This window comes from Aphelocoma coerulescens, chromosome 8 (genome assembly GCF_041296385.1).
Source record: "Aphelocoma coerulescens isolate FSJ_1873_10779 chromosome 8, UR_Acoe_1.0, whole genome shotgun sequence".
Taxonomy (NCBI): domain Eukaryota; kingdom Metazoa; phylum Chordata; class Aves; order Passeriformes; family Corvidae; genus Aphelocoma; species Aphelocoma coerulescens.
In genome coordinates, this window is record NC_091022.1 from 1,207,967 (window position 1) to 1,221,816 (window position 13,850).

The window sequence follows — 13,850 nt, forward strand, 5'->3', positions numbered from 1 at the left end:
CCCCATTCCCAATTTCTTGAACCAGCAGTGGGACCCATCCCTGAAGCTCCCAGTCACATGCCCAGGCAGCCTGGGGCCCTGCTGCACCCCAGGCAGGGAGCAGGACAGAGGCAGCTCCTGCTGGGCACGGGGACCTGCCCACTCAGCAGGACGTTCTTCAGCTCCTCACCTGCCTCGCCCTCCCAGGGCCCCAGAGGAGTTTGAGGCTGCAGGGAGCTGAGCTGCTGAGCGCTGGCCTCGGCTGCCATCTAGCAGTGACCCAGCAGCAGCAGGGACACAATGACAGCTCTTCCAGGTCCAGGCCCCTGCTGCAGCCCAGGGAGGGGTAGAAGAGGATTTCGGGGTCTTCTCAGGACACCCCATCCACCACCTCCCTGAAACCAAAAACTCTGCAGCAGAGGGTGAGCTCCGAGCAAGCTCAGCCCCGTTGCAGTGATGGATGACAAAAATGTGCAGTGAGTGCCTCAACCCAAAAGTGGCACCAGAGAAGTCAGGAAACCTCTGAACCTCCCCACAGGATTGGACAGCCCCCGCTCCTTAGCATTCTCCTTCCATCTCCTTCATTTGCTTTCCCAGCAGCTGCTTTCTAACCAGCCACAGATTTTTGGGTTTCAGCTGTTTGACATCCCAAACCACCCTTAAATACTGAAATTAAAAGAAAAAGTGAAATAATCATACAATAGTTTGGGCTGGAAGAGAGCTTTAAAGATCAACTAGTCCAATCAACAAACATTTTATGCTGGGCTTTTACTTTACCCATTCCAGTATTACTACTAATATTACTGAGCTTTTCTTGGTGATTTGCAATGAAAGATAGCTCTGGCGTTGCTGCAGGTGGGCACAGAATGGCCTTTGAAGCCCCTGAAGATCTGAAGAACACTCCAGGCACCAGAAAAGCAGTTGGATGCCAGCATCCCTAACCAGGGCACTTGTTTTCACAGCTTTACTCTGCATTAACACCCATTAGGATCACTTGCCAGAGGCAAGGAGCTACATTAACGTGGTCAAGCTTCAGGCTCTCTCTCACTGGATTCCTCACAGATTTTATTCCGTATCTTTAAGATGAGATTCCTGACACTTTGTATACAAGACAAACAAGCATGTTCTTCTTGGGGAAGGAGGTTTCTTTGGCTCTCCTCACAGCAAGGAGCGTGTAGAGCAGCCACTGTATTAAAAACCAAAATCACATCCCCACATGATGTCAAAACAGCTCATGCACTGAAAGAGGGAGGGACAGGCAGCCAGCTTCCCTCTCCTAAACTTAAAGGATATGTAACACAATGTGACACTTGGATGTTCTCCTGAACCATTTTACTAAAGAGAAGTAACTCAGTACACCACTGGTACAACAAAGCCAAACTATTTTCCTGAAAGTAAAACTAACGTTTATCACACATGCTGGGCACACCTGAGACATCACGTTCCAGGATTTTTCAAGGGATTAAACATTTCTGAACAAAAAAAACCCTGACAGCATGGTCATACAGAGTTTGTGCTGCTCCAGCCAGCCTTCCTTGGCAGCAGCTCCAGCTTCTCCCCTCTTATCCCACCTTCTCAGACTGGGGAGCCACTGGAAGTAGGCATGGGAAGTGGCCAAGAGAGCAGCGCAGGAGGACACACAGTTCCTGAGGTGGCCCTTGGTCACACAGCCCAGAGCACCACAGAGGCCAACCATGAGACTCCCAAGAAGGTCTTGGTCTTCGTATTTTCTTCATCTGCATAAAGAAGGACACAAAAAAGAAAGATCAAATCTACAATGGCAAATCCAAGAGCTCCAGTTTAGACTGAAATCTGTTTTTCCTGGACCTCACCAGGCCATGGAAAGAAGACTTCCTACTGCACACCTATTTGGTGAGTCTGACATGGTATAATGCAAGGACCTCTCTCCCTCTCCTCCACCTCCACTTGCCCAGAGGCAGGGAATCAGATGTGAATTCAGTAGCTTGTGTCTAGGGAACTCTAGAGAGAAGGCTCCAAGGCACGGACAGCCACTGCCTTTGGCAAGTCACTTAATGCACCTTGCACATCAAGCAACTCTTGTATGGGTGTTGTAAATTCTTCCATTGTTTGGAAGATGGAAGACAAGCACCCACACAGGGACCTCATAGGGTTTACAAAATCCTTAGTTCCTTATGGTTGAGAGACTGGGAGACTCAGTATGAAATGAACAGTGGAGCGGAGAAACAAATACTTCTGCATGCAAGCAGCAGAAAGGCTAGAAAAGAGAACAAAACCCAACATCCAGAGAACTAACCCTCAATTAATTTGTTCCCATTAAACAATTAGAAATCCATTTCACTGCAGGAAGGTCAACCCAATGCATTGCATCCAGCTATTTACTGCTCCAGCCCACAGAAACACCAACATGTCCACCTGTTCCAGCAGCACCAGCCCTCAGATACACGCAGGAGGGACTGCACAACTCACAGCACACTAACACACTGCTCAGCTTTCTGTCAGTCAGTTTTGACTGCCAAATCTGTTCACACTGTCAAGGGGGCCCGGCCTGAACGGTACTGCCATGAGTACAGCACCGGGATGTACAGCTTCATAAAGCTGGGCCTTGCTGGAAAAACTTCCTATCTGATCTGGGCCACCTTGCCTCATTTCTGCTGGTTGCCTGGGGTAAATAAAGGAGGTGTAAAGGTCTTCTGCTGACTTGACTGAGACAGCAGGCACTGAGGACTCTCCCAGAGAATGAGATGTCTGCAAATGTGTGTAAATAAACTGAGAGGGTCCAATTAGCGCACACTTAGCTCATTAGCTGCCCTGATCTTAATTATCTCTCAAAATTTACAAAGAAGTAGAAGGTCAGCAAATTGATAATTAAAAAACCACAACAAGAAGACTACACAACAACAATAATCCCTTAGTGTAGCAGCTTTTCCTGCACAGCAAGCTGGAAAGAGCCATAGATTATTACAAGACACAAGGCACCCTCTCTTAGCAAAGAATTAACAGCTGTCTCATCTCTCAGCAGCCCCACGCAGAACCAGTGACAGCAATGACAGAGGGAATTTCTGCAAGGAGGCAAGAGCTGAGTCAGAGGAAGCCCCTCTGCATTTTTGCTTATGAATTCAAATTAAATTTACGTTTCAGGGATGTTCACTCACATCTCAGCCACAGACTAGAGCTGATGTTTGTATTTTTTAACTCAGTACGGAAGAGAAAACTAGTGAAATGACAGACAAGCAGCAATTCAACCACAGCTGTTCAAAAACTGAGTACTTGCTCTCGAGGCTGCTTCTGTTGTCAGGGCACAGGGGACTGAGGCACCCCTGCAGCAGCAAGGACAGCCACATGGCTGGGCAGCAGGAATTCAGTGCTGACAGGATGCCAAGACAGGCATCACTAGAGCCCAATTAGCCAACTACTCAGCTGGATACCAGCAGCCCACTGAAAGCCTCTGCTTAACATGCAGTAAAAAATACGAGTGCTAGGACAAGAACAAGGTTACAAGGGGATTTTTATCTCTTCTTGCCACCCACGCCATTCTCACTGAGGGACAGGATGCATTTATATTCCTCCAGTCTTCAAATCACCAGCTATGTCTGACATTTATGGATCTTGCTTTAGTCAACTAGGTGAGGAACTCTCCAGATTCCTGCATTTGAAACACAAACTCAGATTTGCAGTCTTCCCCACACTACCTTCTTCCAAATACATACAATAGGATGATGGTTTATGTCTTTCAGTTCATTTGATAAACTGACAGAGCAAGGACATTAATATCCAAGCCACACAGCTCACACAGTTTCTCTAGCACAGAAACCTAAGTTGGCTAGACAAAAACCTAGAGAAAATGACTACTTTACAGTAAAGTGACTAGCATTACACTCACTTTGACTCTTATTTCAGAGCAATGTCAGAAACTCAGCCCCAGAGCAGGCCCCCTGCTGAGCACTTCAACAGCTGACATTTGCCTGAAAGGTGCTTTGGTCCCTGCAGTAAAACATCTCATGAAAATACAACAATTTAAATAACACAGAAAAGGAGAGAGCATCACCTGCAGACAAGTGCTCCTGGTGTTCCTAATGGTACTACCCTAGACTGCACCCAAGACCTGGGGTTTCTCCCTCCTTAACCTCTCTGTTCAGCATCTAACCAAACTGTTAAATAGCCAAGGGCTTCTCTTTTACCATGCTCTGAAACCCAAGGTGTAAAGCATACACATATGCTTTACATTCACCCTTAGAGTTATAAACCTGTAGTTGTACACAACCTCGTCCTCAGCAACAACCAGGACTGCAAATCACTTCCTTTCTGGTCAGTTTAGGATGAGCAAGACCCTTTAATGCAACTATTCACCACCTGGTCTTTTCCTGCATTTACAGGCTGCCCCAAGTTATTACACATCCTTTGCCAGACCCAGAGATCTAAGAGGAAAACACACACTTCCTGGCTCCCAGGGGTGCAAAACCATAGAAGTGCCGAGTCAAACTCATCACAACAATCTGGCACAGGTCTGAGTTCTCAGAGCGCATTCTCAAACTGAAACATTGTGGTGCACCTACAGGAGGTTGGAGAGACCACACAGACTCCCTGAAGTCTGCAAAGGAATCAGAGGACAGGCAGCTAGAAAGGAATTTATGGTCCACATAAACAGTAGTTTTCATATTACGTTTCTGGCTCGCTTTTGATGAGAGAAGAAAACCAACTCCACAGAAAACTTGCACAGGACTAAAACGAGACATCTGCTGAGCCCTGGAGCTGATTTCATGGAATGCCAGCTGTGCCAAACTCTCACCTGGTCACAGCTTGGCCCCATCCAGCTTTGAGGCTGCTGTTTCACTGTCTGCATCTCGAGATTCCTGCTGGAAGCGAAGGTCTGGCTCCGCCACTTCAGCACTCCCCTGCTTTCCACTGGGCTGAACATACAAGGCTGAAGGATTCAGTTCCTCAAATTCCTAGAACAAATAAAAAACACGCCAGTATAGTAAAAAAATCCTACATTGTAACTACCACGAAGAATAAAAAGGATTCAGCAAATCTCTAACAGGTTTTATGAAGGTGTACAACACCCAAGAGTTAGCTCCAAATTCCTGCAGGAAGAGCCTTATTATGAAAATCAACTCCTCTTCTGCCAGCAGCAAAATTTCTCAGCAATGCCCCTCTCCCCCAAAACTGGGCCTACACATGCAAAAGTACCATCATAGGATCTAATCCTGACAAAACATGCAATTCTGCATCTGCTGAATAAAACAACAGACAGAAGCCCTCCAGGCTGTAAAACTCAGCTTTCTGCTGAAATATAAAATCATGGCAGTACCTTTCCAAGGGTTTGCATAATCCACACAGTTCTTACTAAAACTGAGTTGAGACACACAAATAATGGCACAGGTAAGCCTAAAGCACAAATGCTCTGGCTTTCAACTGGTGTGTCTATCCAAAGACAACAGGCAATCTACCATGGTCATGCCATCCAACACTGTACATTTCACTGGCAAAGTGTAAGAGTTGTTAAACCAAGATCATTTATATATCAACTTTTAATCCACTGCTAGAAGACAGGCTGAAAACAGTTTGTTCTACTAAACAGAACATCTCTGCTGTATCATCAGATTCCACCTTAAGCAACAAGCAAGCTCTCACCACAGTTAGACACTATGGGATGCAGTCACAAAATGACAGGCTACAGGAAAGCAGGGAATACCAGTTTTGCTCTTCACAAAACCACTTGCTTCAAGGGAAGAATCTTCCCACCACTACAGGCACCCGAACAGGGATCCTTCCCTTCCCCTTCCTTCCAGCAGCACACGCCTCCCTCCTGACCTGGGAAGGAATGTTCTCTCCACAGATATCAGCATATCCCATATCGCTCAAGACGGAGTGGAAGTAGACATCCTCCTTGGTGGATGTGTCACACAGGAAGAGGTACAGAACACCATTCACATATTCATCCACGATGCCCACAAGTTCCTTGAAGCGACAGAGATCCTTGAACAGGAGAGTTGCAGCACTGGACCATGTACCCTGAAGAAGAAACAACATAAAGTTACTGTAAACAGACCAATATCCACCACCTGAGACTTTTCCTTCTGGTGGGCCCTTGCCAAAAGCCAGCTGAGCTAGGCCAGGCTAGTGATAAACACAGGAAAGTCAGGCAGACAAGCTTTCCAGCAAGAAACTAAACCAAACTACCCCAAAGCCTGCAATTCTCATTACACTAGGAATGCCCTTTCACCCTAAGTACCTACTTCCAAACGTAGTTCAATGGCATCCACCAGTGATTTTATCCCAGTTGCCTAAACTACAGCTGTTTGTTGGTTTTGTTTGTTGGGTTTGGTTTGTTTTTTTTTAATTCCTGGAATCACAAGACTTTACAAACATTAGAAGTATCAAAAGTTGTTAAGGAAAACTGTGATTAAACCTCAAAACTCAGGGGAAAAAACTTTTTAAAAGCAACATCTTTAAAAACACAGAGGCAGCAACTCTGGTCACATGCTTTCCTCCAGAGACCGTACTTCTCAGGCTTCTTGACCAAGAGGATTCCCATCACAGAGAAACTTTCTTATGACCTCTGTAACTCTGGCTGTGCTAACTGCATCAAACCAACTCACTCAAAGCTCTGTCACAGAAGAATGTTTTAAAACAGAGGGCTGGAGCTACTGATGCTTCAGAAGAACATTGGGGAACTACTGGCAGGGAAAGGAACAAGTTTGCTGCGTTGCTTAACGGCAGCCACTTGTTTCTGCAAGAATATAAGCAAGAATGCTCTGATGGTAAGGAAAGCAGTGGAAGGGTGATTGCTTGTAGAGCAGAGCACACACCCAGCACACTCTGCTGAACACAACAGCACCAGTTCTGCTGTAAATATCAACAGGACCCGACTTCATCCAAATGCTTGCCCTTAGCAGGAGAAAAACCTCTACTTGGTAACTCCTGTGCATATGTCAGTAAACAAAACTGCATATGGACACATACCTCCACGGGTTTTACCCATGCCAAGGAACATGGGATGGCCTGAGCAGGGAGCTTCAAGTAGTGCCACCTAAAACACACAGCAAAGCCATTACAGCAAAAACAGGGATAAATCAGCAGGAGAGCAGAACTTCCTCCTCTTCCAGGTTTTAGGATCAGTTTAGGAATACAGAAGCATACATTGGATCGTGCACTTATGACTAAAACCCAACAGCAGCTTCAGAAAACACTCCATATCCAGAGAATGGGCACAGCAGAAACAGCAGTAAAAACTGGTCCCTTATGCACCCCCTGGCCCAAGCACCTTCCCACCAAAACCCCTTGTGCAGACCAAGTTACAGAGAGCCGCAGCTTTTGAACCAAAGAATGCCAACGGCCAGGCACAAGGAGAGGCAAACAAGGGGGAAGACACAAACATGGAAAATGTGCTGAACTGCAGAGAACAAGCACCTCTGACACTGCAAATACATCCCACTTGGACTGATGTGCCTTCAGGAGAATGCGTATATCCATTCATGCAACCCAGGAAGGAGGAACAGGGAGCTTGCCCCGAGGTGACAGAAAGTAGCAAGAGGACAGACTGAGGAGTGAAGGCAGACGGAGGAAAGGATTTAGCAGTGTACCCCAGGGGACAGTGCTGGGTCCAGTATTGTTCAATGTCTTCATTATCAACCTGGGTGATGGGGGAGAGTCTACCCTCAGTCTGCTGATGACACAAAACTGGCAGGAGTGGCTGATGCCCTAGAGGGTCAGGTTGCCATCCAGATGGATCCTGACAGGATAGAGAAATGGGCAGACAGGAACCTCACAAAGTTCAACAAAGTCCTGCACTTGGGGAAGAACAACACCATGCATCAGCACAGTGTGGATAGCTGGAAAGTGTCATTTTTACCAGGAGGGTGATCAAGCACTGGAATGGGTTGCCCAGACAGGTCATGGGATCTTCATCCTTGGAAACATTCAAAAACCATTTCAGCATGGTCCTAGGCAGCCTGTTCTAGACAGTCCCACTTAAGCAGGGAACTTGGACAGGATGAGGTCCAGAAGCCTAATCCAACCTCAACTGCTCTGCGATTCTGCCGCCCACGTGTAATTTACTTACTTGAGGAATCTCAGCCAAGACTTCTGGACAATCTGGAGCTGTCCATAGTCTGCGAAGAACACCTCTACTTCCTGGTCATTGATCACACGGTGGATGATCACACGGTACCACCACTTGGAGACCATGACGCAGCAGAGCTGCCCAGGCCGCACTGCGGACTCAGGCATGATGTATTTATCAGAAGCAACTTTATGTGAGTAAATGTGTCTGTAAAAGATCAGTGAGGAACTGCACTCAGTAGGATGCAGGAGATGAACAAGGAGAAATATATGAGACATCAAAAGAATCCTGACTTTTCAAAGTCCCCATGACATGAATTTTCAGGAGTTGTTTTAATAGGCCCTTTATATCTCTGTTCTGCCACACTTAAACTGAAATGGCAATAAAATTGCAAACACAAACTTTTAACATTTGAATGATACTCTCGGGGTCTGACAAAAAGTTAAGTAATGGGGATTGATCAGAGACTAAACACAATCATCATAATCATTACTTTTTTACCATTACCTTGACATACCAGCGTTTCTCATGAACCAGGTTCTGCAGTACTGGCCCAGGTGCAGTGTTGGAGGTGGAAGTAAAAGCCTGAACTGAGCCCATTAGCAACAGCTGCACCAGACATGACAAAGGAACCCTTCAAGCTCCTTTCCATAACCTTTCCAGGCTTACGAAGTTCAGAACTGCTAGGACAGAGACAAACTACAGAAACTGCTGGTGACCACACTTACTGCTTGTTAGTTAAAAGGAACAGATAAGCGTTTTGAGTAGTGAGTGTTTCAGGACAGCACCAGCATCTCTGTACCAAGCAATGAAGCCAGCAGGGGCCATCACCAAGAGCTGGGTGCCCTGTTCCCTCAGCACAAACACACACTGCCCTGCCATAGCATGCTCCCACCTCATCTCAAACATCAGATCCTGCAGTTTATAGGATGCTTCCGTGTGGCAGATGTGGATGTAGAACTGGCTAGGAGAGACGACGAATTCCGCAATGACTCCCACCAAGCACTTTCTCCTCAGAGGTGGCAAACCACAAAGGCTTTTGTCCAGAACAGCATCTAGAGGGATTTCTGGAGCTGGTGGTAACTGCTCAAAACCTTGACGCTACAAAGGGATAAGTGGGAGGTCTCGTCATGCACCGAACACACAGAATTGGCCTTTCCATTAATTTAAGAAACAGTTCTGCTTTCCTGGGGACTTGGGAGTTACTGAATATCAGAGAACCCCAACAAATTGGATGAACTTGGATGAAAACTCTCCCTGTGAGGGAAACAATCATTTTCACACTCTCTTTCTTTCTTCCCTCCAGTGTTAAGAGGGGTTAAGCTACAAAAATACGGTGCTCATATTCCTGCAAGGAATAAAGGAGAGGAATTGAAGTCACACCACATATTTAGACAAAAGCAGTGAATGGCTATTGCCAAAAAAGCAAAACAAAACCAAACCCAACCCACCTCTTTGCTGGATAAGGAATTATTTCTATGACCATGAAAAAGTACATGACTGAACCAGCAAAACTCTCTGAAAATGATTCAGAAGTGACAGAAGATGTGAATGCAACCCACCTTCACCCTAGAGCTACTTCCCAGAGACAAAACCAGTCAAAATCTACAAATTCTGTTCTTTTCTCACTTAAAACAAATTTGTACAAGTGAGCTGTTAGCACAGCTTTCAGTTTTTCCTTATTCTAACTGCTGAAAATATTATTTCACTAGAAGTAGTACAGACAGGAGACTTAATCAGACATCAGCTACTTTCACTGCCTCAAGAGCTTTCTTTTGTGCCAGCAGACAGCGCTTCTCCAATGATCAGAAATCAAAAATACTTCAGTTTTACTCACTGTGAACACACTACAAGTTATCACTGCATCATACATCAGGCCAGGTGCGGGCAGCTCATAATCCAGCACATTCCCCATTGCTTATATGGCTAAATTCAACTGCAAACAATGGGGTTTTGCAGCAGTGGCTCTCTTAATCCCTTTGTAAAGGTGCAGATCATAGAATCATAGAATATTCTGAGTTTGAAGGCACCCACAAGGACTAACAACAGCAGGGGAAATTTCACACAGCTTGTCTCACAACAAAGTTATTAAACTCCAGTTAAAAGTAACTATAGCAAAAGGTATCACCACTGTTGTAAGCAAGCAAGGTAACACTTAACCAGCCTTGGATGATCTGACAGACCTCAAGACCAGAAGGAGACAAGAAAAAGACTGACTTTGGATGTCACATAAAGCTGTACACAAGGTCAATATGAGTCTGGTCGCCTCCAGAGTCATCTAAAACAGGTACAAAAACGTTTGAAAGCAGCAGCGCGTCAGCGATGCAAACTCAACAGAAACAAGGATAGTAAAAAGAGTACCACCCCTTGGAATATGACATGAAAATTCTACAGATCGTTTGTCCAGCCACTTACTTGTTTGAGGTGAACACCCAAATCTGCTGCTTGTGTTTGCACTGGCTCCGAACCCATCAGAAGTGCAGCCTGGTAGGAGCTCTCCGTCTCACAGGTGGGTTCCAAAGGAGGCATCTCAGCTGCAGATGCTGCTGCAAAGACAATTTAATTTGCCTGTTATTCTTTGTTGGACTGATGCAGTGTTGCATATTAAGCAATAAGGGAAAACATCAAAAAATGGAAGTCTGAAAGCACTGGTGTTGTTCTCCTCACTACTTGCAGCATTCACAGCCACCACATTCATGAGGATTCCCTGCATCAGTAAGTTAAAACAAGAATCACCTGCTCTTGTAAGCAAGCTAGAATAATGTTAAAATGAATTTTCCCTGGAAAAGCTATGAATTTGGCAGGAACTCTATGTGATTATCCATCCTCTCCCACAGGCTTTAAGGGAATGCTGAGGGTATCTGCAGTGCTGTCTCTTCTGTGGAACACTGCAGCCGTGCCTTTCAGGCCAGAGTAAAATCTTCAGTCTCAGAAAGCATATGGCAAAGGCTTTACCAGCCTGCAGAGCAGACATTCAGAAGATCCTTCTAGGTTTTTCACCTGTTGCCTGGAATGACTAGAAATTCCAGTCCTACACTCACATTCAGCAAGTCCATACTCTGAATGGGCTGATCATCCCTTCTTTCACCTCCCCCCCAAAAAAATAGTGGCAACATGATGAAACCTTCCAGTTAAATTCTCTGCTACCAAGACAATTGCCTTGTGACAGCTGCTCCTGCAGCACACAACAGCCCTTCTGTGCTAAACCCCAGGGGAATCAGGACTTCCACAGCAACTGGAAATGCAGCAACAGACACCTGAAAGCAGTTGCTTGGCCACAGAGCTTGTAAGAGCTTTCAGTTAAACACACCACCTCACCTTGAGGCATCTCTTCTTCCTCAGCCTCACCTTGAGGCACCTCTTCTTCCTCAGCCTCAAGGTGAGGCACCTCTTCCTGTTCTATGTTGTTTGCCAAGTACTTCCTCAGGAGTAGCAAGGAACCTGCCTCTGTCTGCTCAACAGCAATGGAATCAGACATGCTTCTGAGGACTTCAAACATGGACAAAAATCCGTACTGCCTGTACTGGAACGCCCGGCCAAAGCGCCTGAGGAAGGCCTTGTCGAAGTCCCTGAGCAGAAGCGGTGAGGAACTCAGCAGGTCCTGCAGCTCAGCCTTCACCATTGCTGGCAGGACAGGGGTCCTGGCACTCAGAGCTTGGAAACTCTGTGGATTCCTGGAGTTCTTAGTGGGAAAAGTAGCATTCGCCTTCGTAGCAGTTTTCTTTGATGCCTTATTACGTGCCTTTACTTTCTGGCTGGCAACCAGCTTGGCAATCCCTCTGGTGGAGTCATCAGCAATGGCTACAACAGAAAGAAATAAACAGACAACCAGAACAATGAACCATTAAAAGCTCTGCACTGGCAAAGCTCCTCTTAGTTCCTTTCTTTCCTCTACTCCACACCCTTTCCAGAAGCAGTTGTCTCCTCCAAAAGCAACCACACTAAATCATGGCTGATTTCCAGCAACCTCTTCCTTTGCAAACTGGACTGAACTATTTTTAAAGGCCAGCAACCAGTTTGCACCCTCATCCCTAGAAATTCAGACCAGGTAGGAACACAGGTCAAATTCTTGGATGCGGGATCACAAACAAAACCCAAGCTGCTGAGAGTTTTGCTGGGAAAGCAGAATCACTGTAAACTCATTACAGAGCACCCCCTGCCCAGGAAAGGTCTCCCTGGAGAACAGCCCAGGTCTTTTCCAAGCTTCTAAGCAACTTTTTCTTGTGTTACTGCAGCACTCAAAAAGCCCCAAACCATTTCACCCTTCCCAATCAACTCTTTGCAACTGCCATTTGTTTTCACAACTCTCCCCTGTCGCTGTTATTCCCCAGAGAATGGCAAATCACAACAAGTCCAGGTTGCAAGGTATGGATGAAGTGACCTTGTTTTATCACCCATAACCTTTATAGCATGGTTTGTAAAAGAGAAATTACACAATTGGCCTATTGGCCCACCACCTCCAGAGGTGACAGGTTGAGCAGTAAGACACCCCCTTCCAAATATTATTCTCACAAGACTGAAAACAATTCCAGTGTTCTCACAACAACCTGCAGGTGCAGAAATGGTTTACATTCCTACAAACTGTTGTCCATCCAGTTCTCATGAGAACGAAAGCTTTCACAGAGAAGCTGTGAGAAGCTGGATTTCTCTAACTGCTTTCTTATGAGAAAGGAAAGTTTCACAGGAAAATTCCTCTGTCAGTCCCTGCTAGCACCCACACTTCCCCAAAGAAAAAGAAAATTAAAAAGGCTCTTTGATACAGGCTGAACTTCCTATGGGGTCAGGTAGGGAAACCTTCACAGCTTCTCTCGAGAGGCCCTACCCCTGGTTTTGCATTTAGTAGTCTGCATTTACAGGAAAAGTGATGCTTACCAGTTCTAGTGTACCCATAAGGAAATGCTACCTCAGCTTCTAAACAAAGCGTACAAAAATAACTAGAAGCCTGGGCGACTTTTTCAGGAAGGAAGAGCACAAAGGTGTTAAAAGGCAGATCAAAATACAAGAAGAAATATCAAAGACAAAAACTTAACCAGTCGTATGAGAAACAGATGGACAGATATGTGACATACAGCTCTGCGCATCTGGACAACGCTTCACACCAGTATGACATTCCAAACAACTCCTCCACCCATTTGGAAACAAAACCTCACCTTTGAGGATTAGAGTGCCAGTCTTAGAAGAACAGACTTGGACAACGTCAGGCATTTGTGTCACCAGCTCCAAGGTGGACTGGAAGCCCAGGTCATGCAGAGGGAGAGGTTTGCAGACCATGGCCATGTACTGCTCCTCCAGCTGCTCCGGCGTCAAGCCCGCTTTGGCAGCTATCAGCATCGCCCTCACCTCCTTCTTCAGCACCTCCATAAGCTGCGCCTGCTTCGACGCCTCTGTACTAAAGGGGAACACACGCGAGCAGGTAACAACTTATACCACAGCTGCTCAGAATCACGTGCAATTTCAACTTTGTCCCGCTTAGTGGCTAAAACCTGGGAGTGGGAGCTGGCAGCAGCTTCACCAACAACCCCTGTACTCACTTGCCAGCACCCCCGGAGTTTAGTGCACACCTAAACCTCTGCCCTCTACAATCCCTGCCACTTCAAACACCCTGCGCGTCCATACTGCTGCCCGAGAACACCCCACCCAGCCCCGCGGCTCCGTGCTCCTCGCAGAGCCCCGTGACCCCCAGCGCGGGGGTTCGCCCCTCGGAGCCTGGCAGGGTCTCAGCCCCATCCCGGGACACCCCCGCGCTCCCCCACGCACGGCGCCATCGCTCCCGCCTCGCCCCGCGCCTGCGCAGCGCCTTTCCCGCCTTTTCGGGGCGCGAGGGCGG

General features: G+C 46.6%; 1 protein-coding gene across 3 annotated transcripts; it reads right to left on the bottom strand.

Annotated features, from left to right (window-relative positions):
• Positions 1–805: 805 nt before the first annotated feature.
• TDRD5 (tudor domain containing 5) lies at positions 806–13,850 on the bottom strand. Of its 3 annotated transcripts, none has more exons than XM_069022939.1 (10): positions 13,781–13,850; positions 13,174–13,412; positions 11,342–11,824; positions 10,439–10,566; positions 8,919–9,124; positions 8,024–8,230; positions 6,925–6,991; positions 5,773–5,973; positions 4,748–4,907; positions 806–1,715 (listed from the first exon to the last, which is right to left on the bottom strand). In XM_069022939.1, exons 1-9 carry the CDS (start codon positions 13,786–13,788, stop codon positions 4,752–4,754), a joined length of 1,695 nt encoding a protein of 564 aa, XP_068879040.1. In that variant the 5' UTR covers positions 13,789–13,850; the 3' UTR covers positions 806–1,715; positions 4,748–4,751. The 3 variants fall into 3 exon arrangements, with proteins under 3 accessions (XP_068879040.1, XP_068879039.1, XP_068879041.1); XM_069022938.1 differs by having other exon boundaries at positions 807–1,715; positions 10,439–10,569; XM_069022940.1 differs by lacking the exon at positions 13,781–13,850 and adding an exon at positions 13,555–13,747 and having other exon boundaries at positions 807–1,715; positions 10,439–10,569.